The sequence below is a fragment of the Muntiacus reevesi genome, chromosome X (genome assembly GCF_963930625.1).
Source record: "Muntiacus reevesi chromosome X, mMunRee1.1, whole genome shotgun sequence".
Classification (NCBI taxonomy): Eukaryota; Metazoa; Chordata; class Mammalia; order Artiodactyla; family Cervidae; genus Muntiacus; species Muntiacus reevesi.
The window spans coordinates 149,338,499-149,365,042 of NC_089271.1; the positions used below are offsets into that span (position 1 = coordinate 149,338,499).

At 39.8% G+C, this 26,544-nt stretch overlaps 1 protein-coding gene across 3 annotated transcripts in view; it reads left to right on the plus strand.

Annotated features, from left to right (window-relative positions):
* The first annotated feature begins 2,795 nt into the window (after positions 1–2,795).
* VAMP7 (vesicle associated membrane protein 7) overlaps positions 2,796–26,544 on the plus strand; it is a 76,389-nt gene continuing 52,640 nt past the window's right edge. For all 3 annotated transcript variants that reach the window (XM_065915685.1, XM_065915686.1, XM_065915684.1), the window contains exons 1-3: positions 2,796–2,929; positions 19,630–19,784; positions 25,953–26,010. In XM_065915685.1, the coding sequence (XP_065771757.1) occupies positions 19,639–19,784; positions 25,953–26,010 (204 nt within the window). In that variant the 5' untranslated portion in view covers positions 2,796–2,929; positions 19,630–19,638. The remainder of the gene's footprint in view (positions 2,930–19,629; positions 19,785–25,952; positions 26,011–26,544) is intronic.

The following is a 26,544-nucleotide window of genomic DNA, read 5'->3' on the forward strand; positions in this document are numbered from 1 at the left end:
TTGCATTCAAATGGGTATATCTTTCCTTTTCTCCTTTGCTTTTAGCTTCTCTTCTTTTCACAGCTATTTGTAAGGCTTCTTTAGACAGCCATTTTGCTTTTTTGCAAAAGGGATAGGCAGCTTAGAAGTAATTCACAGCTGCTTCTCCCAAGCTGATGTTGGAATCATTGATGGCTCAGACCAGCAGAATAGGATATGTCGCGACACTGACTGGAATGAGCTGCAAAGAGAAACTGTTCCATACCTAAATGGCAATGATTTTGTAGATATCGATAATGTGTTCGCTCCCTCTAGTGACTGTGAATTTTGAAGGAGAACAGGCGTTCTCGAGGTAATTCTATTTTGAGTATGAACAGGAGGAAAATGTCCCCAAGTCCACATATCCAGGAAAAAAGAAGCATAAACAGATGATCAGTGATACATTGCAATAATGTGAATTATTTTGATGTTGCCAAAGCAACAGTCACTGAATTTGTTTGTGAACTACAAAATAATATATCAGGATCCAATCCTGATAAGCAGAATGTAAATCCAAGATCTCTCAGATATGACTAGAGTTCTGTGTGATATATGTATCTTATTTTAGCCCAACAGACATTTCTTGAGCCTCTAGTGTAAGAAAGATAGTTCATAATCCAGGCTCCATCTCTTCTTGGCTTCGTAATCTTTGTTGTCCATACTGTTGGGAGATTACATTAGATTATATAAGTCATCAGTTCTATAATTCTAGGCTTGTTAACTGCAGGAACTGAAATGGAAATTGAAATCTTTACTACAGAAGTTCAAACTATCTAAAATCATGTATTATAAAAAGAGATTCCACTCTTCAGTAACTTGGAGAAATGGTAACAGAACTTTTAAATTTGAAAATTATAAAATTATAAAGCCACCTATTTAAATGGTTCTGCATACACTCTAGTGTGGATATCCAGAAGTACTTCAAAAAAAGAATCGCGTCCAACTTTCTGTGACCCCATGGACTGCAGCCCACCAGGCTTCCCCGTCCTTCACTATCTTCCAGAGTCTGTTCAAACTCATGTCCATTGTGTTGGTGATGCCATCCAACCATCACATCCTCTGTCACTCCCTTCTCCTCCAGCCCTTAATGTTTCCCAACATCAGGGTTTTTTACAATGAATCAGATCTTCCTATTAGGTGGTCAAAGTACTGGTGCTTCAGCATTAGTCCTTCCAGTGAATATTCAGGCTTGATTCCCTTTAGGATTGACTGGTTTGATCTCCTTTTAGTCCAAGGCACTCTCAAGAATCTTCTCTAACACCACAATTCAAAAGCATCAATTCTTCGGCACTCAGCCTTCTTTATGGTTCAACTCTCACATCCACACAGATTACTGGAAAAACCATAACTTTGACTATAGGATCTTTGTTGGCAAAGTAATGTCTCTGCTTTTTAAATGCAATGTCTAGGTTTGTCATAGCTTTTCTTCCAAGGAGCAAGTGTCTTTTAATTTCCTGGCTGCAGTCACCATCCACAGTGATTTTGGAGCCCAAGAAAATAATATCTTTCACTGTTGGTTGGAAAATGTCTATTTGTTTTAACAACACCTTTGAGAATTTTGACTGGAAAGGGGAGGTTAAGTTTGTGTGCAGTTAAAGGCTTGGGGTGGTTTCTCTCATCTTGTATGTCTGCAGCCATGAAATTAGAAGACAATTGCTTCTGGGCAGGAAAGCTATGACAAATCTAGACAACGTGTTATAAAGCAAAGACATCACTTTGCCAACAGAAGGCCATATTATCTGGCTATGATCTTTCTTGTAGTCATGTACAGATGTGAGAGCTGGACAATAAAGAAGGCAGAATATGGAAGAATTAATGCATTTGAACTGTGGTGCTTGAAAAGACTCTAGACAGTCCCTTCGAAAGTAAAGAGATCAAACCAGTCAATCTTAAAGGAAATCAACCCTGAATTGATTTGGAAGGACTGGAAGGACTGATGCTGAAGCTGAAGCTCTAATACTTTGGCCATCTGATGGGAACAGATGACTCACTGGAAAAGACCCCAATGCTGGACAAGATTGAAGGCAGAAGGAGAAGAGGTTGACAGAGGATGAGATGGTTGGATGGCATCACCGACTCGATGGACATGAGTTTGAGCAAGCTCCAGGAAATGGTGAGGGACTGGGAAGCCTGGTGTGCCGCAGTCCATGGGCTTGCAATGAGTTGGACACGACTTGGCAACTGAACAACAACAAAGAGCAAGTCAGCAGAGAGCCATTGAGACATGAGACAGACGAGTTTCTTAGTGGAGCTCAAGTTGGTAAGAAGGAATAGGGATATAAAAGGGATGAGGGAGTTTACAGCCAATGAGAGTAGTTGATTATTATTATTACTACTACTACTCTACAACTATCATTGAAAGGAATGGGAGAAAGGATTGTTGAGCGACCCAAAGCGGTTAAAAAATGTCGTGGCGAAAGTAGAGGGAATTCCTGTCAGATGAATTCTTTCTTGTCTATGAAGTAACAGGTGACGCTACCTGTTGCGACTAAGCAGGGAGACGGTTGGTAAAGCTCAGCTCTTCATTGACCTTACCAACTCAATGCTGGGCTTTTGGTGGCCCTACCTTCTCTCGTTTTCTCAACGGAATAGCGCTTGGTTGATGATGAGAATTGTTGATGGAGGAGCAGCCGACAGCGTAGGCGATAGGTCAGCCGAAACTACCACTCCCAGGATGCAGTGCGGCTCCTGGGAAGTACGAGGACTGGGAACACCGCCGGCCCCGCCCCGCCTCTCGCTGCCATTGGACGAGCGCTCACATTCCCAGGGGGCCGCGCGCGGGCGGGGCGCTTTTTTGCGGAAGCCGGCGGCGTCAGGTCTAGCCTCCTCTGGGAACGGGTAGCCTGCGACCCGGTGCTGACCCGAGCGGCTCTGTCCTGACGCGGCGAGTTCTCGTACGGTGCCCGGAGAGGTAAAAGCAGCGGGGAGAACGGGGTGGAAGGCGGGGAGACGACGGCAGGGGGACCGCAGAGATGTCCACGGGAAGGTGGAATTGGGAGGCAATGGAAGGGTGACTAGGGCTTCTCTGGTGTCGACAGTTCGAATGGTCGGATGGGTGAAGTGCGTTTTATGCAGCCAAAAAGGCCTCGAGCGAAAGAGACCGAATGCGTCACAAGTTGTTACAGAAGGGAAAAAAAAATGTTAAGTTTTCCCTCACTTTGTGTTCCACAAGACCCCTTTGTAGCTTTTGAATCTCTTGAGATTCTTGAATCTTCTAAAAACTCTCCACGCCCTAGTTTCGATGACGTCACTTTCTGCCTTACCTTTTACTTCTGGGTTTGTAACCTTCTGCGAGCCCTTCCTCTAAGGCCCAGTGTTGTCATTTCTTCTTCCTCAGTTCAAATAGGAACTCTCTCTCTCTGCCCAGACTTATTTCCTCAGCGTCAGACCTGTATGGTGACGTTCTTGTTATTACTATTGGCCAATATTTAACAAACCAAACGCATACTAGACTTTTGAGGAAATGCTTTACACCTCCCTCCTCCACAACCCTCACAGACAGTTATCTTTATGTTTTATGAATTGCTTTCAGCTACCTGTAACTTCATGGTCTCATCCTTGAGCCCAGAGGATACTGTCATGTTTGGGACATTCTTTCACTTTGAATAACTGTGACTGAAAGCAGAGCCACTCATATGTTTTACAAACATTTATTGAACAGCTAATATGAGCTAGATGCTGTTCTAACTGCAGGGGATATAGCTGGTAATAAGATAGATCACTACTCTCAGTAGCTTACATATTTGTGAGTGTGTGGCAGGGGCAAACAGGAAGAATCAAGATAATGTTATATGGTGGTGGTGGTGGTGAATGCAAAATAGAACAGGTATTTTTTACTTGACAGGGTAATCTCCTGTCTTGAGAAAGTGACAAGGATTAGGTTGGGTCTCAGAGCATCACCCCAAAAGAATATTTGCAATACCAACAAGAATATTCTTGATCTGAGACCAGATTTCAGGATTTTCATAAACATATCTTCTTTTTCTCCCATGTAAATGATTGTTCTTCATTCTTCTGTCTCTTCCAAGGTTATTGCATCACAATTGGTGATTTTCTGTCATTTGCTTATTTCCTCCCTGAGAAGAGTTGAGGACTGCATTACTCTCAGCTCAACTCATTTATCTTACTTAGGGAGATAACTTGGTAATCAAAATATTGTTCTTGCCAGGTCCTACTGGATATAAAGTTATCTACCATTTATGTGTGTGTATGAAAGTCACTCAGATGTGTCCAACTCTTTGTGACCCCATGAAGCCCACCAGGCTCCTCTGTCCATGGAATTCTCCAGGCAAGGATATTGGAGTGGGTAGCCATTCCCTTCTCCAGGGAGTCTTCCCCTCCCAGGGATTGAACCTGTGTCTCCAGCATTGCAGGCAGATTCTTTACCATCTGAGCCACCAGGGAAGCCCCCCATAAAACCAAAAGATGCTCAGTGTTTATTAATTTATTAAATATTTGAGGGATTATTATATGTAAGGCACTGTGCTGGGTTTTGAGAACCTAGGGAGGATAAAATATACACTTTGACCTCTCTTCCAAGAAGAAATAATTGTATACTGAGGAAATTCCCAATATACAGTCTGACAGCTGCATTTTTTTTTTCATTGTCCAAGATGAGATAATCACAGGAAATCTTCTGAGCAGTTGTGTACATTCTTAGATTATTCACTCTTAAATTTTATTGCATTTATTTGTTTCTTTCTGTCTTCCATATTGTGCTCTGGCTCCGTTGAGTATAGCTCTCCTTTCTCACTGGTCTTCATGCCTCTGATGTCTGCTATACTGAGTGCTTAGAACATGTGTTGAACTGAAATCAAAAGACTATTTGAGCAAATACAAAGTACTTAATTTATGCAAGGCCTTGTTTTTACATATGGCCATTATCCTTATCCCTAAATCGTCTCATTTGCCAAATGCCGACCGTTCCATCTCATCCAGCTAGTTCATGAACCTTCTCTAGCATGTTCTCACTTCTGTGCCTCCTCTTGTTCCATGCAGTGTGCTCAGTCGCATCCCACTCTTCATGACCCCATGGACTAGCCCACCAGGCTCCTCTGTTCATGGGATTCTCCAGGCAAGAATACCGGGGTGGGTGGCCATACCCTCCTCTAGGGGATCTTCTCCACCTAGGGATTGAATCCGGGCCTCTTGTGTCTCATGTATTGGCAGGCAGGTTCTTTACCACTAGCACCACCTTCCTGAGCACCTTCCATGTCCCCCTGCATTTAATTTAATGGGCCAGTTTAACAGTATGGCACATGATACAAGGGTGGAAAATTTAATTTTCTTAACATATACTCTGTGAAACATCCTGCTAATAAACTGTTGTAAGGATTAAACATAATACATCTCCATGCAGTAATACAATTAATGATACGGAATGCTTTCTTTTGATTTAGCATTGGCCATTACCAGGCAGTATGTGGCAAGTTAATTTTTCCATTTCTTTGTTCTGTTTGGATAGTTGCACTACCTTTATTCATATAGCACATTGTAATTACTTGGTTTCCACTTGATACAGACACCTTTCAGTATTATTTTCTGCTTAGCTTGAGATAGTTTATGTGTTAATGTTATTTTTCCACACTGTCATTTTCAGACTATCAGATAAAAGTCTCAGCTCTTGTAAATCATTACTGCAAGAGATAAATTTTGTCTCTATGACAGATTTGAAAACACAGCAGGAATACAAGAGTCTTGAGTCATGATTGTCATTATGATTTTAGGATGTGCCAACCTAATAGCAGCCAGACATGCTTCCAGTACATTAAAAATTAAGCACTGTTATTTTAGGGAATTTCTTGGCACCTATGCCTTTGTAATTCAAACGCAGCACTGAATTGTGTGCCATCACTCATTTAATGGGTATATGTGTAGATAATCCAGGATACTTTATATATTTTTAATGTTATCAAAATAAAAATAACAGAATTAAAAAAATTCTCTGAACACCTAGATTTGAGTGTGAGAAACACCGACTGATCCTTTTTCAATACTCAGTTCTCTGAAAACAACTTCAACTTCAATTTGAAGATGCTTCCACTGAGGTGGAGCATTTATATTGTTGCTGTGCTATTTTGTTACCATTTTTTAAAAATGCAAGCAGCCTCTTACTTACAAATTGATATAACCCAAAAATTCCTTTGTAAGATTTTTGAAACTCTGGATGCATTTTTTTCTATACATAAGGGTATTCATGACATTTCGCTTGTTAGGTCAACCAGTTGCATCTTATATAACCTTTAATTTAATGGACTGAAAGACCTTCACCACAATTTCTAATAATTCCTCTATGAGAAAAAACTGCATTCAGAATTCTCACTTGGATTCCCCAATAGTATATCTTTTTTTTTTGGGGGGGGGTAACCCCAGCAACTGAACCAAAAATGTTCTTTCCTTGGAACTTTCTAGGCAGAAGAAACAGGTCTTTTTAATTGGAGGTTGCCCTTCTGGTCCATTGTTCTAAGGACATGCTACTAATATGATTGAGGAAAGGGATTAGATAGAGGTTTTTGAGAGGTCAGGGAGGCAAGTTGGGGTGATAATGAATATGTAGAGGGGGGAGACTAGGAATGATTTGGGAGGAATGGTGAGTTTCCAAGATGGGGGTTTGTTGTGTCCTCAAAAAACATGTGTTGAATCCTGATGACCCCTGCTACCAGTGAATGGGACCTTATTTGGAAATAGGGTCTTTGCAGATATAATTAAGATGTAAGTTAAAATGGGGTCATACTGGAGTAGGTGTCCTTATGAGAAGAGACACAGAGACTCGCATGTGAAGACATGGATGCAGCAAAGAACACCAAAGATTTCTGGCAAACCACCATAAACTAGGAAGAGATGGAAGCATTCCCCCCTACAGATTTTAGAGGGAACGTGCACCTGCCAACATCTTGATTTGGGGCTTCTGGCCTCCAGAACTATGAGACAATAAATTTCTGTTGTTTTCAACTTTGCATCTTTTGGTATTTTGTCACAGAAGCCCCAGGAAACTCATTCAGGATTCTTAGCAGAAATGTAGTGGAATAGGGTTAATGGCTGTGGGAATAACCAAGGAGTGAGTAAGAGAACAGGGAAGAACTGTGGTAAGACGACTTTCCTTTATATTCCATTATCTTTTTTTCCTCTTCTTTCTATGGCTTAGAATTTAATTCTTTTTCTTCTTGACTATGATCTTATATAGCACTTTATCATTTATTGGTCATTCACATACTCCTCATTAATAGCAGAACCGTGTTTTCTGACTTCATATGCAATATTCTTTGTACCATAGTTGTTTCCATTATCCCAGTATTCCTTTAGATATTACAGATTCTGTTGAAAGAGCATTGTAGTGGGGGTACAGTCAAGTGAGACTTGATTATAGGTGTGAGTTTTAGCCATATAGGAGAGAATAAGAAATGCTTGTTAGTGACATCTGAGAGGAAAAAAAGTTTCTGTGGCTTTCTACCCAGTATATAATAGGCATTTTTAAAATTGAGGACTTTTTTAATTGACTAAAATGCTGTATGCATAGCTTCCATAGCTATCCTTATATCCACTGTTCCTGGTTATACTCCAAATAATGTCATCCCCCTTCTAGGTGATTTGTATACTTGTGCTTAGTTGCTCAGTCATGTCCGACTCTTTTGTGACCATATGGACTGTGACCTGCCAGGTTCCTCTGTCAATGGAATTTCCCAGGCAAGGATACTGCAGTGGGTTGCCATGTCTTCCTTCAGGGGATCTTCCCGACCCAGGGATGGAACCCTTATCCCCTGTGTCTCCTGCATTGCAGATGAATTCTTTACCTGCAGAGCCATTGGATCACACTTTATATAAACTTGAAGATTGCTGTCACATTCCATCTAAGTCTTTTTCATGTTTAATATTTCTAGTTCCTCTAGCCATTTTTTGGGTGATAACAGTCTCCAGGTCTCTCACCATACTTTGCACTTCTGTCTAGTCTTAATACACTGTCCCAGAATTGAACTCAGTATTACGCGTGCGTTCTGACCAACACAGGGTATAATGGCAAGAGTACTTAAAGAGATCAAGACACTCTGTTACTTAATGTAATTTTAAGATTTCATAAGCATAAGCATTTTAAGCAATTACCTCATAACCCTTCATAAAGAACTTATGGTCCACTAAGACCCTAGATATCTTTGTATTGTTGCTAAACTCAGTTTTCTTCTTGAAGGCTGCTACTTTTTAATCTTTGTCTCAGGAACCATATGATTTGTCATCTCTGTTTATCTTTTGTGTTTTTGTTCCACTCCACAGCATGTATCTTTGACCCTTGCCAATGGACTCCTTCCTTGTAAAAATTCGGTGACTGTTTTACAGTCTTAATACCGTCTATCAGTGAACAGAGCTGGGAGGTGACACTTGTTCCTTCTTGAAGTTTTTTTTTTCTTTTTCCCCTTTGGCTTCAAGATCACCACACTTTCCCGGCTTTCCTCTCACTTTCCTGGTTGGTCCTCCTGTCTTCTTTGTGGGTCCCTATTCATCTACCTTTGCCTCAACTATTTGGTATACCTTGGGTTTTGTCTTCGGTTTTTCCTTCAGCTTTAGTTATGCCTTTCGTTTTTTTTCTGTATGCAATGTGTCTTCAGCAAAGAACGCATGTTTAATATGGCAGGTCTAGATGAGCTTATCTAGGGGTAAGAGAGTGCAGAACCAATCCCCATGGGAAGTCAGCATTTAGAGGTCAGCTAGCAAAGGAGGATTCAGCAGGGAGACAGAAGGAGCAGCCAGACCTGTAGGAGTGTTTCCAAAAGGAGGGTTATTTAGCTGTGTTGAGTACTCTTGAGAGATGAATTGAGGTGAGAATAGAGAAGTGAATACAGAATTTTGCTATGTAGAGGCCTACGGTGATCTTCACAGGCATGGTTTTCTAGAGTGTTGAGAGCAAAAGCCAGATTATAGGAAGCTGAAGAACTACAAGGAGATAGAGATGCAGTGATAGTGTGTAAATGATTTTAAGAAATGGAGCAGTACCTGGAGCATGTTAGAGGGTCAGATAAGGCTTTTTTAAAAAACATTAATTAATTTATTTTAATTAGAGGCTAATTGCTTTACAATATTGTAGTGGTTTTTGCTATACATTGACATGAATTAGCCATGGGTGTGCATGTGTTCCCCATCCTGAACACCCCTCCCACCTCCCTCCCCATCCCATCCCTCAGGGTCATCCCAGTGCACTGGCCCTGATCTCCCTGTCTCATGCATCACACCTGGACTGGTGGTCTATTTCACATATGATAACATACATGTTTCAGTGCTATTCTCTCAGATCATCCCACCCTCGCCTTCTTCCACAGAGTCCAAAAGTCTGTTCATTACATCTGTGTCTCTTTTGCTGTCTCGCATATAGGGTCATCGTTACCATCTTTCTAAATTCCACATATATGTGTTAATATACTATATTGGTGTTTTTCTTTCTGACTTACTTCACTCTGTATAATAGGCTCCAGTTTCATCCACCTCATTAGAACTGATTCAAATGCATTTTTTAATAGCTGAGTAATATTCCATTGTGTACCACAGCTTTCTTATCCATTCATCTGCCGATGGACATTTGGGTTGCCTCCATGTCTTAGCTATTGTAAACAGTGCTGCAGTGAACATTGGGGTACACGTGTCTCTTTCAATTTTGGTTTCCTCGGTGTGTATGCACAGCAGTGGGATTGCTGGGTCATATGGCAATTCTATTTCCAGTTTTTTAAGGAATCTCCACACTGTTCTCCATAGTGGCTGTACTAGTTTGCATTCCCACCAACAGTGTAAGAGTGTTCTCTTTTCTCCACACGCTCTCCAGCATTCATTGTTTGTAGACTTTTTGATAGCAGCCCTTCTGACCGGCCTGAGATGGTACCTCATTGTGGTTTTGATTTGCATTTCTCTGATAATGAGTGATGTTGAGCATCTTTTCATGAGTTTGTTAGTCTTATTTGGAGAAATGTCTGTTGAGTTCTTTGGCCCATTTTTTGATTGGGTCATTTATTTTTCTGGAATTGAGCTACAGGAGCTGCTTGTATATTTTTGAGATTAATTCTTTGTCAGTTGCTTCGTTTGCTATATTTTCTCCCTTTCTGAAGGCTGTATTTTCACCTTAAAGTTTCCTTTGTTGTGTAAAACTTTTAAGTTTAATTAGGTCCCATTTGTTTATTTTTGCTTTTATTTCCATTACTCTGGGAAGTGGGTCATAGAGGATCCTGCTGTGATTTATGTCAGAGAGTGTTTTGTCTATGTTTTCCTCTAGGAGATTTATAGTTTCTGGTCTTACATTGAGATCTTTAATCCATTTTGAGTTTATTTTTGTGTATGGTGTTAGAAAGTGTTCTAGTTTCATTCTTTTACAAGTGGTTGACCAGTTTTCCCAGCACCACCTGTTAAAAGAGATCGTCTTTTCCCCACTGTATATTTTTGCCTGTCAAAAATAGGTTGTCCATAGGTGCATGGATTTATCTCTGGGCTTTCTATTTTGTTCCATTGATCTATATTTCTGTCTTTGTGCCAGTACCATACTGTCTTGATGACTGTAGCTTTCTTTGTAGTATAGTCTGAGGTCAGGCAGGTTGATTCCTCCAGTTCCATTCTTCTTTCTCAAGATTGCTTTGGCTATTTGAGGCTTTATGTATTTCCATACAAATTGTGAAATTATTTGTTCTAGTTCTGTGAAAAATACCATTGGTAGCTTGATAGGGATTGCATTGAGTCTATAGTTTGCTTTGGGTACTATACTCATTTTCACTTAATTGATTATTCTGATCCATGAACATGGTATATTTCTCAATCTATTTGTGTCATCTTTGATTTCTTTCACCAGTGTTTTATAGTTTTCTATATATAGGCCTTTTTTTTCTTTATGTAGATTTATTCCTAAGTATTCTTTTTGTCACAGTGGTGAATGGAATTTTTCCTTAATTTCTCTTTCTGTTTTCTCAGTGTATAGGAATGCAAGGGATTTCTGTGTGTTAATTGTATATCCTGCAACTTTACTATATTCATTAATTAGCTCTAGTAATTTTCTGGTGGTGTCTTTAGGGTTTTCTCTGTAGAGGATCATGTCATCTGCAAACAGTGAGAGTTTTACTTCTTCTTTTACAGTCTGGACTCCTTTTATTTCTCTTTCTTCTCAGATTGCTGTGGGTGAAACTTCCAAAATTATGTTGAATAGTAGTGGTGAGAGTGGGCACCCTTGTCTTGTTCCTCACTTTATGGGAAATGCTTTCATTTTTTCACCATTGAGGATAATGTTTGCTGTGGGTTTATCATATATGGTTTTTGTTATGTTGATGTATATTCCTTCTGTGCCTGGTTTCTGGAGGGTTTTTGTCCCAAATGGATGTTGAATTTTGTCTAAGGCTTTCTCTGCATCTATTGAGATAATCATATGGTTTTTATCTTTCAATTTGTTAATGTGGTGTATCACATTGATTGATTTGTGAATATTAAAGAATCCTTGCATCCCTGGATAAAGCCCACTTGGTCATGATGTATGATCTTTTTTAATATGTTGTTTCTGTATGATTCTGTTTGCTAGAATTTTGTTGAGGATTTTTGCATGTATGTTCATCAGTGATATTGGCATGTAGTTTTCTTTTTTTGTGGCATCTTTGTCTGGTTTTGGTATTAGGGTGATGGTGGCCTCAGAATGAGTTTGGAAGTTTACCTTCCTCTGCAGTTTTCTGGAAGAGTTTGAGTAGGATAGGTGTTAGCTCTTCTCTAAATTTTTGGTAGAATTCAGCTGTGAAGCTTTCTGGTCCCAGGCTTTTCTTTGTTGGAAGATTTTTGATTCCAGTTTTGTTTTCTGTGCTTGTGATGGGTCTGTTAAGATTTTCTATTTCTTCCTGGTTCAATTTTGGAAGGTTATACTTTTCTAAGAATTTGTCAATTTCTTCCAAGTTGTCTATCTTATTGTCATATAGTTGGTAATAGTAGTCTCTTATGATCTTTTGTATTTCTGTGTTGTCTGTTGTGATTTCTCCATTTTCATTTCTAATTTTGTTGATTTGATTCGTCTCCCTTTTTTTCTTGATGAGTCTGGCTAATGGCTTGTCTATTTTATTTATCCTCTCAAAGAACTAGCTTTTAGTTTTGTTGATTTTTGCTATAGTCTCCTTTGTTTCTTTTTCATTTATTTCTGCCCTAATTTTTTTGTTGGTTTTGTTTTTTCCTTTATTTTTATTAGTTGGAGGCTAATTACTTTACAATATTGTAGTGGTTTTTGCCATACGTTGACATGAATCAGCCATGGATTCACATGTGTTCCCCATCCTGAACCACCCTCCCACCTCCTTCCCCATCCCATCCCTCTGGGTCATCCCAGTGCACCAGCCCTGAGCACTTGTCTCATGCATCCAACCTGGACTGGCAATCTGTTTCACACTTGATAATATACATGTTTCAATACTATTCTCTCAGATCATCCCACCCTCACTTTCTCCCATGGAGTCCAATCAAAACCTCAATGAGAAAAAAAACAAAAACAAAAAAAAGCAAAAAAAAAAAAAAAAACCTCAATGAGGTACCATTACATGCCAGTCAGAATGGCTGCTATCCGAAAGTCTACAAGCAATAAATTCTGGAGAGGGTGTGGAGAAAAGGGAACCCTCTTACACTGTTGGTGGGAATGCAAACTAGTACAGCCACTATGGAGAACAGTGTGGAGATTCCTTAAAAAACTGGAAGAAGAACTGCCATATGACCCAGCAATCCCACTCCTGGGCATACACACCAGGGAAACCAGATCTGAAAGAGACATGTGTACCCCAATGTTGATCGCAGCACTGTTTATAATAGCCAGGACATGGAAGCAACCTAGATGCCCATCAGCAGACGAATGGATAAGGAAGCTGTGGTACATATACACAATGGAATATTACTCAGCCATTGAAAAGAATTCATTTGAATCCGTTCTAATGAGGTGGATGAAACTGGAGCCCATTATACAGAGTGAAGTAAGCCAGAAAGAAAAACACCAATACAGTATTCTGCCCTAATTTTTATGATTTCTTTCCTTCTACTAGCCCTGGGGTTCTCATTTCTTCTTTTTCTAGTTGCTTTAGGTATAAAGTTAAGTTGTTTATTTGATTTTTCTCTTCTTTCTTGAGGTAAGCTTGTATTGCTAAGAACCTTCCCCTTAACACTGCTTTTACTGAGTCCCTTAGGTTTTGGGTTGTTGTGTTTTCATTTTTGTTCGTTTCTATGCATATTTTGATTTCTTTTTTGATTTCTTCTGTGATTTGTTGGTTATTCAGAAGCATGTTGTTTAGTCTCCATATGTTTGTATTTTTAAGTTTTTTCTTCTGTAGTTGCCATCTAATCTTACCACATTGTGATCAGAAAAGATGCTTGAAATGATTTCAGTTTTTTTGAATTTATCAAGGCTAGATTTATGGCCCAGGATGTGATCTGTTCTGGAGAATGTTCCCTGTGCACTTAAGAAAAAGGTGAAATGCATTGTTTTGGGGTGAAATGTCCTATAGATATCAATTAGGTCTAAGTGGTCCAATGGATCATTTAAAGTTTGTGTTTCCTTGCTAAATTTCTGTTTAGTTGATCTATCTATAGGTGTGAGTGGGGTATTAAAGTCTCCGACTATTATTGTATTACTGTTGATTTCGCCTTTCATACTTGTTAGCATTTGCCTTACATATTGCAGTGCTCCTATGTTGGGTGCCTATATATTTATAATTGTTATATCTTCTTCTTGGATTGATCCTTTATCATTATGTAGTGTCCTTCTTTGTCCCTTTACACGATCTTTATTTCACAGTCTATTTTATTTGATACGAGTATTGCTACACCTGCTTTCTTTTGGTCTCACTTTGTGTGAAATATCTTTTTTCAGCCCTTCACTTTCAGTCTGTATGTGTTCCTTGTTTTGAAGTGGGTCTCTTGTAGACAGCATATATAGGGGTCTTGTTTTTGTATCCATTCAGCCAGTCTTTGTCTTTTGGTTGGGGCATTCAACCCATTTACATTTAGGGTAATTATTGATAAGTAGAATCCCTTTGCCGTTTACTTTGTTGTTTTGGGTTTGAGTTTATAAACCTTTTCTTTGTTTCCTGTCTAGAGAAGATCCTTTAACATTTGTTGAAGAGCTGGTTTGGTGGTGCTGAATTCTCTCAGCTTTTGCTTGTCTGTAAACCTTTGATTTCTCCTTCATATTTGAATGAGATCCTTGCTGGGTATAGTAATCTGGGTTGTAGGTTTTTCTCTTTCATCACTTTAGGTATATCCTGCCATTCCCTTCTGGCTTGAAGAGTTTCCATCGAAAGATCAGCTGTTATCCTTATGGGGATCCCCTTGTGTGTTATTTGTTGCTTTTCCCTTGCTGCTTTTAATTTGTGTTCTTTGTGTTTGATTTTTGTTAATTTGATTAATATGTGTCTTGGGGTGTTTTGCCTTGGGTTTATCCTGTTTGGGACCCTCTGGGTTTCTTGGACTTGGGTGGCTATTTCCTTCCCCATTTTATGGAAGTTTTCAATTATTATCTCCTCAAGTATTTTCTCATGGCTTTTATTTTTGTCTTCTTCTTCTGGGACTTCTGTGATTTGAACGTTGGGGCGTTTAACATTGTCCCAGAGGTCTCTGAGGTTGTCCTCATTTCTTTTAATTCTTATTCCTTTTTTCCTCTATGCTTCATTTAATTCCACCATTCTATCTTCCACCTCACTTATTCTATCCTCTGCCTCAGTTATTCTACTGTTGGTTCCCTCCAGGTGCTTTTGACCTCAGTTTTCATTATTCATTATTGATTGACTCTCTTTTATTTCTGCTAGGTCCTTGTTAAACATTTCTTGCATCTTCTCAATCCTTGTCTCTAGTGTATTTGTCTCTAACTCCATTTTGTTTTGAAGATTTTGGGTCATCTTTACTGTCATTATTCTGAATTCTTTTTCAGGTAGACTCCCTGTCTCCTTCTCTTTGGTTTGGTTTGGTGGGCATTTATCATGTTCCTTTACCTTCTGACTATTCCTCTCTGCCTTTTCATTTTGTTTAGATTGCTGTGTTTGGGGTGGCCTTTCTGTAGGCTGGAAGTTTGTGGTTCCTTTTTATTGTGGAGGTTCCTCCCTGTGGGTGGGGTTGGACTAGTGGCTTGTCAAGGTTTCCTGGTTAGGGAAGTTTGCATCCGTGTTCTGGTGGGTGGAGCTGGATTTCTTCTCTCTGGACTGCATTGAAGTGTCCAGTAGTGAGTTTTGAGGTGTCTCTGGGTTTGGTGTGACTTTTTGCCCCCTGTATATTAATGCTTAGGGTTATGTCCCTGCATTGCTGGAGAATCAGTGCGGTATGTCTTACTCTGGAATTTGTTGACTCTTGGGTGGAGCTTGGTTTCAGTGTAGGTATGGAGGCTTTTGGATGAGCTCTTGTCGTTTAATGTTCCCTGAAGTCAGGAGTTCTCTGGTGTTCTCAAGTTTTGGATTTAAGCCTCCTGCCCCTGGCTTTCAGTCTTATTCTTACAGTAGCCTCAAGACTTCTCCATCCACCCAGCACTGATGATAAAACATCTAGGTTAATGGTGAAAAGATTCTCCACAGTGGGGGACACCCAAAGAGATTCACGGAGTTGCATGGAGAAGAGAAGAGGGATGAGGGAGACAGAAGTGACCAGGAGGAGAATGGAGGGAGTCAAAAGAGGAGAGAGCAATCTAGCCAGTAATCAATTCCCCATGTGCTCTCCACAGCCTGGAGTACCCAAAGAGATTCACAGATTTAGGTAGAGAAGAGAAGGGGGAGGGAAGAGATAGAGGTGACCTGTGGGAGAAAAAGGAGAGTCTAAAGGGAAGAGAGGAATCAAGCCAGTAATCACACCCCTAAGTAAAAACGGGTATGGAAGATTAGATTGTTAAAGGTACAAAATTGATAACAAATACCAAAAAGCAAGGATTAAAAATCTAGAGTAGAGGTTAGACTCTCAAAAAACAATATTAAAAATACTAAACAAAAGCACAAAAATTATAAAAAATATATATGTGGAATTTGCTTTAAAAATAGAGTATTTTTTTGCAAGGTAATGGTAGATTATAAAAATGAAAATTAAGGGAGTAATAAAGAATTTAAAAATAAAAATTTTTAAAAAGTTAAAACATGTTAATAGTAAAATATATCTAGGAATTTGTCTGGAGCTGCTGAGGGCAGTGTGGGGTCAATTCAGTTTCAGATAGTTCCTTGTCTCAGCTTATATTTCTTCTCAAGGTCTATAGGCCCCTTCCAGTGCTTAGTCAGTGCTAACTACACGGTTTTAATCTGTCACACCTGTAACTTTTTGAGTGGCTCCCTGTTCTTTCTTTATTTTGGCATCTTCTGTTTGTCTGTAAGTCTCTTCAGTGTCTAATTTCTGCCCTGACAGAAGGAGGTGAAGGTGGTCAGTTATTTAGGCTCACTTGTTCAGTTGTGTTGTGGGGAGGGAGGAACATGGCAAACAGATATCACTGGTTTGTGTGGGGAGTGCTCGCAGTGTATGTACCACACTGGGTTTGCCCCAGCTCGCGATGGCCTGTGCTTTCCCAGTCTACACTGCTCAGGCTCCAGGTTGCTCTGCAGGGGAACTGTCCAAAGCAGGCCCTGCGTTTTGTGCCCTTCCCAGGTCCAAGCAGCTCAGGTGACCAGGTTCTTAGTGAGTGCACTGTCCCATGTGGGCCATTCATCTTAATCTCCTCCCTGGTCCTGGTGCCTTGGTTTCCCGGGTGCACTGTGAGAGCACCATCTCAGATGTGCCGTGTGTCTCCTCTGGGGGGCTGATGTTAGGCTGTGACCCTCCTGGCAGATGTCAACTGTCCAGGATCCCAGGAAGATGTGGTTAGCAACTGGGAGCCTGCTCACAGTTTGGTGGAGGATGCCGTTTCTGGGACTGAGATGGCCCTTCGCCTTCAGGCTATGGCTGTTGCACTCCTGCCTCTCTGCCTCCGGAGGGTGAGGGGCCGGTCCGCAGCCAGCCAGCTCTCTTTTGGTGATCATTCAGTCCTTTGTTCTGTGGGCTGGCCAGGCTGTGCATTAGGTTGGAGCTTTTTGTGGGGAAGTTCTCTCTCTCTCTTTTTTCCTCTCTCTGGCTATCCCATGGTTTGGGTTGCTATCTCACCTTAGCTCCCTCAGATTGCCCTCAGGGCATTCAGGCCCTGTCCTTACCCTAGCAATGCAGCCCGCACCTCCCTGTTCAGCACCTCCTCGCTGCTGGCAGACGCGAGCATCTGGGCTACTTCTTCCACTGGCAGTTGCAGTTAGACTTACATTCTGTGGGTTTTCTTTTTCTTTCTCCTGGTTATGTTGCCCTCTGAGATTCCAAACTCCCCACAGACCCGCCAGTGAGAGGGTTTCCTGGTGTTTGGAAACTTCTCCTCCTTCACGACTCCCTCCCTGGGATGGGTGTCCATCCCTGACTCTTGTCTCTCTTTTTGTCTATTATATTTTGTCCTACCTCCTTTCATAGAGAATGGACTGCCTTACTGGGTGCTTGTTGTCCTCTGCCAGCGTTCAGAAGTTGTTTTGTGGAAGTTGCTCAGCATTCAAATGATCTTTTGATGAATTTGTGGGGGAGAAAGTGGTTTCCCCGTCCTATTCCTCCACCAGTTGAGGCTTTTAGAATCAAGGGATATAATGTATGAGCGAGTCATTTGGAAATTAAGACATGCTACTACATATGTGTTTGGAGAAACCCAGGAAGAAAATGTCTGAGAACACAACCCTCGAAACACTTTCATATAGAGAGTGAAATGAAGAGACCTCAAGAGGAGTTCAACTCAAGAGACAGATGAGCACTTCTGTATAGTGTCCTTCTTACCAAGGACATTCCAAGAGGGAATCAGTGGATTCCCTCACCTCAATATAATTGCTCTGTTTCACAAAATGTGGTCCTGTGAATCACCTGCATCTAGACTGGGTTGGCTTAAATGTATAGTTCAGTGCCCTACCTCAGGCTTACTTGAATCAGAATTTCAGGAGATTATACCAGGGATTTGAAGTTTTGATAAGGGATTCTCACTCTGCCACCCAGGATGACTCTGGCTTATTGGATGAAATGGAACATGTTAACAAATAGCATTAGGTTGAAGAGTTAGTTGAAGAATAGGAAGACATTTGTTCATCCCTTTTTTAAGTTTATGGCATTAAATAAGAGAAACCTGACTGTTCTTTTTTTAAAAAATTTTTTTTAAATTAAAAAAAAAATTTTTTTATTAGTTGGAGGGAAACCTGACTGTTCTATGGGGAAAGATAGTATAAATTCATAAACGTGAGGAAAATATGGGCAGACCTCTTTTTATTGAAGTATGCTATATTGTGCTTCATGGATATTGCCTTTTTTTTTGAAACAAATCAAAGGTTTGTAGCAACTCTGCATTGAACAGGTCTGTCAGCATCACTTTTCCAATGATATTTTACACATTTCATGTCTCTGTGTAACATTTTAATAATTCTTACAATATTTCAAACTTTTTCATTTTATTTGTTATGGTGATCTGTGATCAGTCATCTCTGATGTTACTACTATGACTTGCTGAAGGCTCACATGATGGTTAGCATTTTTTAACAATTAAGTATTTTTATTTAAGACATGTATATTATTTTTTTAGATATAATGCTATTGCACACGTAGGAGACTATAGCATATTATAAACATATCTTCTGTATACATTGGGAAAGCAGAACGTTCATATTACTTGTTTTATTGTTATATTTGCTTTATTGTGGTAGTCTAGAACTGAATCTGCATTATCTCCGAGGTATTACTATAGTGTTAAACTCATGCTGTATTTTTTTTGAAATATTTTGTTTATAAAAGATCTTACAATAATTTATAGAACCTCTCTTGTGGAAGATTTGGGTTATTTTCACTTTGTTTCTGTGATGGTTAATGCCTTCATAGTAGAGGCAGTATACAGTATAGAGATAAAATTGTGGGTTCTAGAATCATGTTTCCTCAGTTTAAATCACAACTTTTGCCACTGTAATTTTAGTTCTGTAATTCTGGATAAATTATCTAAGTCATCTATCCTTAAGTTTCCTCATTTTACTGTAAGTGTCATAATAGGGTATTAATTTAATTGATGTAAGGATTAAATGAGTTAATAAATTAATTGATGTAAGGATTAAATGAGTTAATAAATGTAAAGTGCTTAAAATTGTGCCTGGTATATAGTAAGTACTTAATAATATGGGATATTATTGTTGATAATACATGTATTTGTGAATCTAGATTCTAACTTTTATTGAACTATTTCCCTAGGATAAAATTTTCAAGATGAGATCACTTCATTAAAGGATGAAGATATCTTTCTGTCCCTTTGCCATCTATAGTCATTGCTTTTCAGGGGGTGATATCTGTGCTGTATAATTTGCAAATGCAGCCTATCTATCAATGTAATTGTGTGTATATGTATGTATCATGTGCATTGCATTGTGTATACACACATATACATAAAAGTATATATGTGTATCCATTTGATTTGTCTCTATATTTGAATGCACATCAGTGTGTTTTAGGCTTGTACAAGACTGTGACCTTGTTAAGTCTGTTCAATATTGTCTCCAGATGGATGTTGGTAAATGATAGTAAGTTACTTTTGAAAGATTATATCAAAGAAATATTCTAAGTCTTATGTGTCTTTTTTTTTTTTTTTGATAGGTTGAAACCATGGCCATTCTTTTTGCTGTCGTTGCCAGGGGAACCACTATCCTTGCCAAACATGCTTGGTGTGGAGGCAACTTCCTGGAGGTGACAGAGCAGATTCTGGCCAAGATACCTTCTGAAAATAACAAACTAACGTACTCACATGGCAAGTGAGTTCTGCTCTGTGTGGGTAGTGGGTAAAAGATGTGAATTATATTATTATACTTAGAACAGTAGAAAACTAGAAAAGCAAGCTTCTCAGTAGATAATTTGAATAAGCTGACAGAACAATAATCTTTACCAGCTTAGAAAATGTCTGGTTCTATTAATTTTAAATTTAGCTAAAAATTATTTTATTCTGTCACCTAAGTGATATTCGTATTTTAAAGAACAATATGGAAATGTTAGATGTAAAAGTGACTCTGCTATAGAGCTCTAGGGTATGTAAAACTTGATATGATAAATAATAATTATTTGTTCATTCTTTCTGTAAATATTTACTGAGCACTTGACTGTCACCAGACACTTTGGTGGTGCTGGAGATATAAGAAATTACTCAGTATTTGTTCTTGTTGTTTAAAGGAGGTTATAGTTTAATGAAGGAGATGGTCAAATTCATAGATAATTATAGTAGAGAGTAGAAGGTAGTGGGTAGGGGGGTGGTATTCCAGGTAGAAGGAACAGCTGGTAGAAAAGTATGGAGACATGAGCTCATAGTGCATATTTAGTGAACTTTGGGTGATTCTTTGTGACTGGTGCCCAACGTCATGAAAATAAAGCTAGAGAGATTGACAGAAGAGAAGTCCTATAGGGCCTCATAGGCCATGTTAAGGGGTTGTACATTACACAATGGGCAATGGGAAGGCATTGAACATTTCCAGCTGGGGTGTGACATGGTAAGATTTTGCTTTAGAAAGATTACTGTTGTGGCTGGTTGGAGAATGAATTGAAGGGGGCATAGGTGGAAAATCTTAGTAATCATAAATATTGCCTCAGCCTTCCTCCTTAATACTTAAAAAATCTTTTGCTACCTAACTCATCCTAATTTCTTTAGACCCTATCTCAGGAGGAGGTCCTTGCTGGTTTCCAGAACTAACTCCTTGTATCATTTAGGATTTAGTGTAAGCTACTGCAACAGAGAGATCCTAAAAGACAGTGTTAATTTATGAGATAACCCAGATATGAGGACTTTGGGACTGTTGGAGTGGCTCTGCCAGTTTTAATTAGTGCCTTCCAATTCTGGCCAAGGCAGCTTCTTCAGTTCTGGTATTTTTTAAGGTACAGTCCAGAAGTGGCTGATAGTATTGTTCACTACATCATTATGTAGCTGACCTAGCTGGAAATGGAGACTAGAATTTGTCATTTCTAGCTATGTAGCCATGTGCTCAGCTAAAACTCCATTACTCTGGAAGAAGTTATAGGGTATCAGGAGACAGCTCACAATCTTCCAGTCTACTGTTCTGGGCCTCCAAAATATTTGGATGTACTCTTCTTCCCAAAGAACACACTTCCTCTCTGCAGGAAGTGGCCCCCAAAATTTATCTGATCACTTTGTCCAACTCCAGGTCCAGACAATCTGGATGATACAGTCCTCTCCATCATACCCAGGAGTGACTCCTGTGGCCTATTGACATGTAGATGTCACTGTTTCCCAGCAGGATTCAAATAACTACCCCACAGCAATTTCAGAAACTCCTGTTCTGACCCAGGAGTGGTTCTGCTTTGCTGGAAGAATTTCTTCATCTTTTCTCCCTTTGTTCTCTCGGAGACTCTTCCTGGTACATTATCCTCTGTGGCCACGTCCAAAATGGGTATTAGTGAGTTTGTCATCTTTGGGAACTGTAAAGGTTCTGTAGTCTACTACTTGCTGGTGTAGTTTAGGGTCTGAGAAGTTTCCTGGGGGTTAAATGACCCCAGTTGCTTGTGAGTATGGCTTTAGGGTTTCTTAAAAAATTGGCTGGGCTTAACAATCGTGTTTCTAGTCAGTTCCCAGGAAAATGCTCAAGGAAAGCATGTGTCATCTTTTTAGAGGCAAGACTGGGAAGCAGGGTATGTACCTTCTACTCACATTTTATCAGGCAGAACTTATCACATAGCCATATCTAACTCTAAGGGAAGATAGACTATGTAATCCAGTGAAAATGTGGTTATACTGCAAGAAAGCAATGTTACTCATCTGCTATGTCTTTCTACCTGCACCCTTACCCAGTCCTACCTGGTCTCATTTGGAGTAAGTATCCATCACTGAGTTGTTTCTTTCTTTTTAAGCTTCTACCTTGGTTTCTTTCCTATAATCATGTTCTGTCATCCCAATCAAAGATATCTTTTATTTTAGTCAGTTCAGTTCACTCAGTCATTTCCGACTCTTTGTGACCCCATGAACTGTAGCACGCCAGGCTTCCCTGTCCATCACCAACACCCAGAGCTTACTCAAACTCTTGTCCATCAAGTTGGTGATGCCATCCAACCATTTCATCCTCTGTCATCCCCTTCTCCTCTCACCTTCAATCTTTCCCAGCATCAGGGTCTTTTCCAGTGTTATTACTGTATACCAAAAGAAAAAGTTCCATTTTACTGTATGAAAATCATTTCTTCCTGAAATCTGACCTTCTTGCTATTTCTTTCTTTCATTAATAGCATCACCAGTCCATTCAGCTGGCTGACCTTAAAACTTCAGAATCACATTTGACTTCTTCACCAAATCTTTGCCATTCTGCTACAAGAGGTATTTCAGTCTCCACTCTCCACATTCATCATAGTGTTTGTTCAGGCATTCATTGTTTCTCATTCCTAATGACCTCCTCCTAACTGGTTTTTTGGCTTCCCTGGTGACTCAGTCGGTAAGGAATCCACCTGCAATGCAGATCACCTGCAGCACAGGAGACACAGGTTTGATCCCTGGGTCAGGAAGATCCCCTGGAGAAGGGAATGGCAACCTACTCCAGTATTCTTGCCTGGAGAATTCTATGGACAGAGGAGCCTGGCAGGCTGCAGTCCGTGGGGTTGCAAAGAGTTGGACATGACTGAGTGACTAAACCACAACTGTTTTTTTTGCTTCTAGTTTGTCCCTCCTTAAATCTGTATTCAACATTCCTAAGATGATACTTTCTTGCTTAAAACTCAAACTAAGCCTTCATTATTTTGTCTTTTTCTGACTTTTCTATCTTTGTCTCTATAGATATCTTTGTCATTCCCAGACCTATCTATGTTATTTTAAGCTTTGGTATATTTTTTTTTTCTTTATTTTGCACCTTGGAATGTCCTTCCCCTCCTAGGCCCCCTGGTACATTTTTGCTCATTTTACAGGTCCCAAATGAAATACTTTCTAATTTTCACTTTAATCCTTCTAAAAGGGTGATTCTAATAATGTCCCTTCCTTCAGCAGGTAAAGTGTCTTAACACAACTTGAAAAATTTCTCAAAATCTGCCTCTTCTGGCCTCATCTCTCATTACTTGAGCCCTCAGTTTTGTTCTTCAGCCATACTTAGCTATGTGCATATCAATTCTGGGTTCGTTTTCTCTTTCTAGCCTCTGCAATAGCTGTTACTTTTTCAAAATTTGAGTTAGTCTTCCTGAGCTTATGTTTCCTCTTCTATAAACCTCTGAAAACTCCAAGACTGTGCCAGGTGCCCCCTTTTTATGTGTGTCCATCATATCCTGTGTTTATCCATTATAGCACTTCTGACACTGTGTTATGATTGCAATCTTCATTTTTTGTCTCTGTCCCCTGACTATAGGCTCCTTGATGGCAACAACTATACGTCATTACCTCCTATGGTCTTTGCACCAAGGTACTGCCAAGTGTGGTTTTGTTGTTGTTGTTCAGTCACCAAGTTGTGTCCGACTCTTTGTGACCCAGTGGACTGCAGCATGCCAAGTTCCCTGTCACTCATCATCTCCTGGAGTTTGCCCAAGTTCACATCCGTTGAATCAGTGATGTCATCCAACCATCTCACCCTCTGTCGACCTCTTCTCCTTCTGCCTTCAATTTTTCCTCGCATCAGAGTCTTTTCCAATGAGTCAGCTGTTCGCATCAGGTGGCCTATGTATTGGAGCTTCATCTTTAGCATCAGTCCTTTCAATGAGTATTCAGGATTGATTTCTTTTAAGATTAACTGGTTTGATCTCCTTGCTGTCCAAGGAACTCTCAAGAGTCTTCTCCAGTACCACAGTTCTAAAGCATCAATTCTAAGTGTGGTTTCAGTTCAGTCAGTTCAGTTGCTCAGTCATGTCCGACTCTTTGCGACCCCATGGACTGCAGCACTCCAGGCTTCCGTGTTTTATCACCAGCTCCCGGGGCCTGCTCAAACTCATGTCCATCGAGTCGGTGATGCCATCCAACCATCTCATCCTATATTGTCCCCTTCTCCTTCTGCCTTCAATCTTTCCCAGCATCAGGGTCTTTTCCAGTGAGTCGGTTCTTTGCATCAGGTGGCCAAAGTATTGGAGTTTCAGCTTCAGCATCCATCCTTTCAAAGAACTTCCAAAGTCCTTGAGAACCCCATGAACAGTATGAAAAGGCAAAATGTGTGGTTTAGCAGAAACAAATTTTGTGGGGGAAATGATGACTTTCATTTTTGCACCTGCTGTGTTTGTCTATGGTACGTCTAGTTAGATATGTCTAGCCAACAGTAGCATATTCAAGCCTTGAGCTCAGGAGATAGGTCAAATTTAGTTTTGGAAATCAGTGTAATTGTATTAGCTGAAAACAGGTATTGACAGCAAAACATGAAAGTGGGTGCCACCCTCCAGGGAGTCTTTGTGAGAAAAGCAGGCGGCTGAGGATGCTGGAAAGCATCAACAGAGAGGGAAAGAGATTACCATATAAACCAGGCAAGCCTGGTGTCAAGAAATCTAGTGAAGAGAGAGCAGTTTCTAGAGGAAGTGGTCAGCAGTATCAAATGTATCAGAGAGAGCCACTGGATGTGGAGTGTGGAAATCATTGGTGGAGTTGATGTGAACAGTTTCAGAGTGGTGGAGGAAGACATTTGAGTTCCAGTATCTCCTTATAATTCACATCAAACCTCTACGTGAACATTAATGATACAATTCATCAGCTACTCTTGTCTATCTACTTGACCAGGGTAGAAATCTGGGAAGCAAAATCGAGTTATCCCTCTGCCTCAGCCCCAATAGCCAGTCCTCAAGTTCTTTTCTCTGTTCCTCCTTCTTTGTTGCCCATAGTACTTTAGTTTGTTTCCTTCAATGTTCTACTTCAGTAGTCTCCTGTCTGCTCCTCCTTTTGGTCAGCTCTCATACTCTAGCCAAAGCATCCTTTTCCGTGGCAGTTCTGATCACACTGTCCCCTTGCTAAAACCGTCTGATGCTTGATCATTGTTCTTAGGATTCATTAGATATAGTGAGACTTGAAAACCTTATACAAGATTTGAAAGTATTTGCTTACTTACAGCCTCCTTTGTGGAAGCCATTTATTTTTGTTCTGTACATTCTATATTTTAGCCATGTTAATTAATTTTACTTTCAAACCCATTATGTGCTGTTTTATCTCAAAGCCCTTAAGCTTGTTGGTCTCTCTTTCCAGAACTCTCTTCACTTGCTCTTCTTCTTGCCATCTCTTACTTAGTCTTCAGGTTCAGCTCAGACATGTGCTCCGGGATGTCCTCCAGTTACACTTTGCCAAACTCCTCTATATAGATATAGGTGTCTCTTCCATATCCCCATAGCACCATGTACTGCCTTTAACTCTTCCCCTCCCCTCTGACTCTTTATCATTGTCTTTACTATGCAGTTCCACAGTTGCCTGCACTTTCATTCTCTGAAGGCAGGGACTGATGATTTTGCTTATTTGTATCCTCAGCACCTAGCCCAGTAACTGGCTCCTAGTCGATGCCAAATATATGTTATTGTTGAGTATCTGGTAGAAAAAAATGTTTGCTCTGTGTGGCCCATTTGGGTGTTTATCTTAATTTTGTGTCCTTCAGATGTCATCTTTTGTTCAAACCTTAAGAATCTGAGACTTCCCTAGCAGTCCAGTGGTTAGGATTCAGTGCTTTCCCTGCTAGGGCCTGGGTTCAATCCCTGGTCAGGGAACTAAGATCCGGCATGCCATGCAGCAGAGCAAAAACAGTCCAAGTATGCTTTCTTAGATATTATTTTTATGAATAATGTGCATGATGTTGCACTACTTAGATAAGATAGAGACCTTGTTTTAATTTCTTATTTATTTCTATCAAGTTTGACTATAGGGGAGAGGGAAAATAGACAGTATTTGTAAATAATATGGTCATGTTGGCAAATTTCTTATACGTAGATAGAAGATAGAAGTGAAAGAGATATTGCTCATAACCACAGTAAGTTTTATATCTTTTATTCTACAGTTATCTGTTTCATTACATCTGCCAAGACAGGATTGTATATCTTTGTATCACTGATGATGTAAGTAATTTGAGGACATGTTGCTCTTTAACTGTGTGTAATATTAGTAGTTAGTTCTTAATTATCTGTATCTGTGGTGGGTAAAGTTGATGCAAATATAACTTTCTGTAGCTCAAAATTGTTTTTTTATGCTTTGCATTTGTCATATAGAGCAGCAAATCACAGAAAAAGTTGATATCTGGGTATACACAAATCAGTTTGGTTTTGTAGAGTTTTAACTGAACCTTTTATTATAACTTCTACACTTAATTTATTGTGCAGTGAGAATTGGTGTTCATTATTATGATTCTTCAGTATCAGACCTTCTCAAAATTTATCTGAAATAGTAAATAGGTTATTTCATTCCTTTAATCAGTAGTTAGTTAATTTTTTAATGTATGTGGACTTTGGGAAAATAAAATCACAACACATTATAATCAACTTTGTAAACCCATAGTTTACATTGATAGGTTGTTTTTTGAGTATTCGTAGCTTGATTCAAAATGCTCAATACCTTAATAATGTCATCAAGGTCCTCTCTCCTCTCTGCAATCC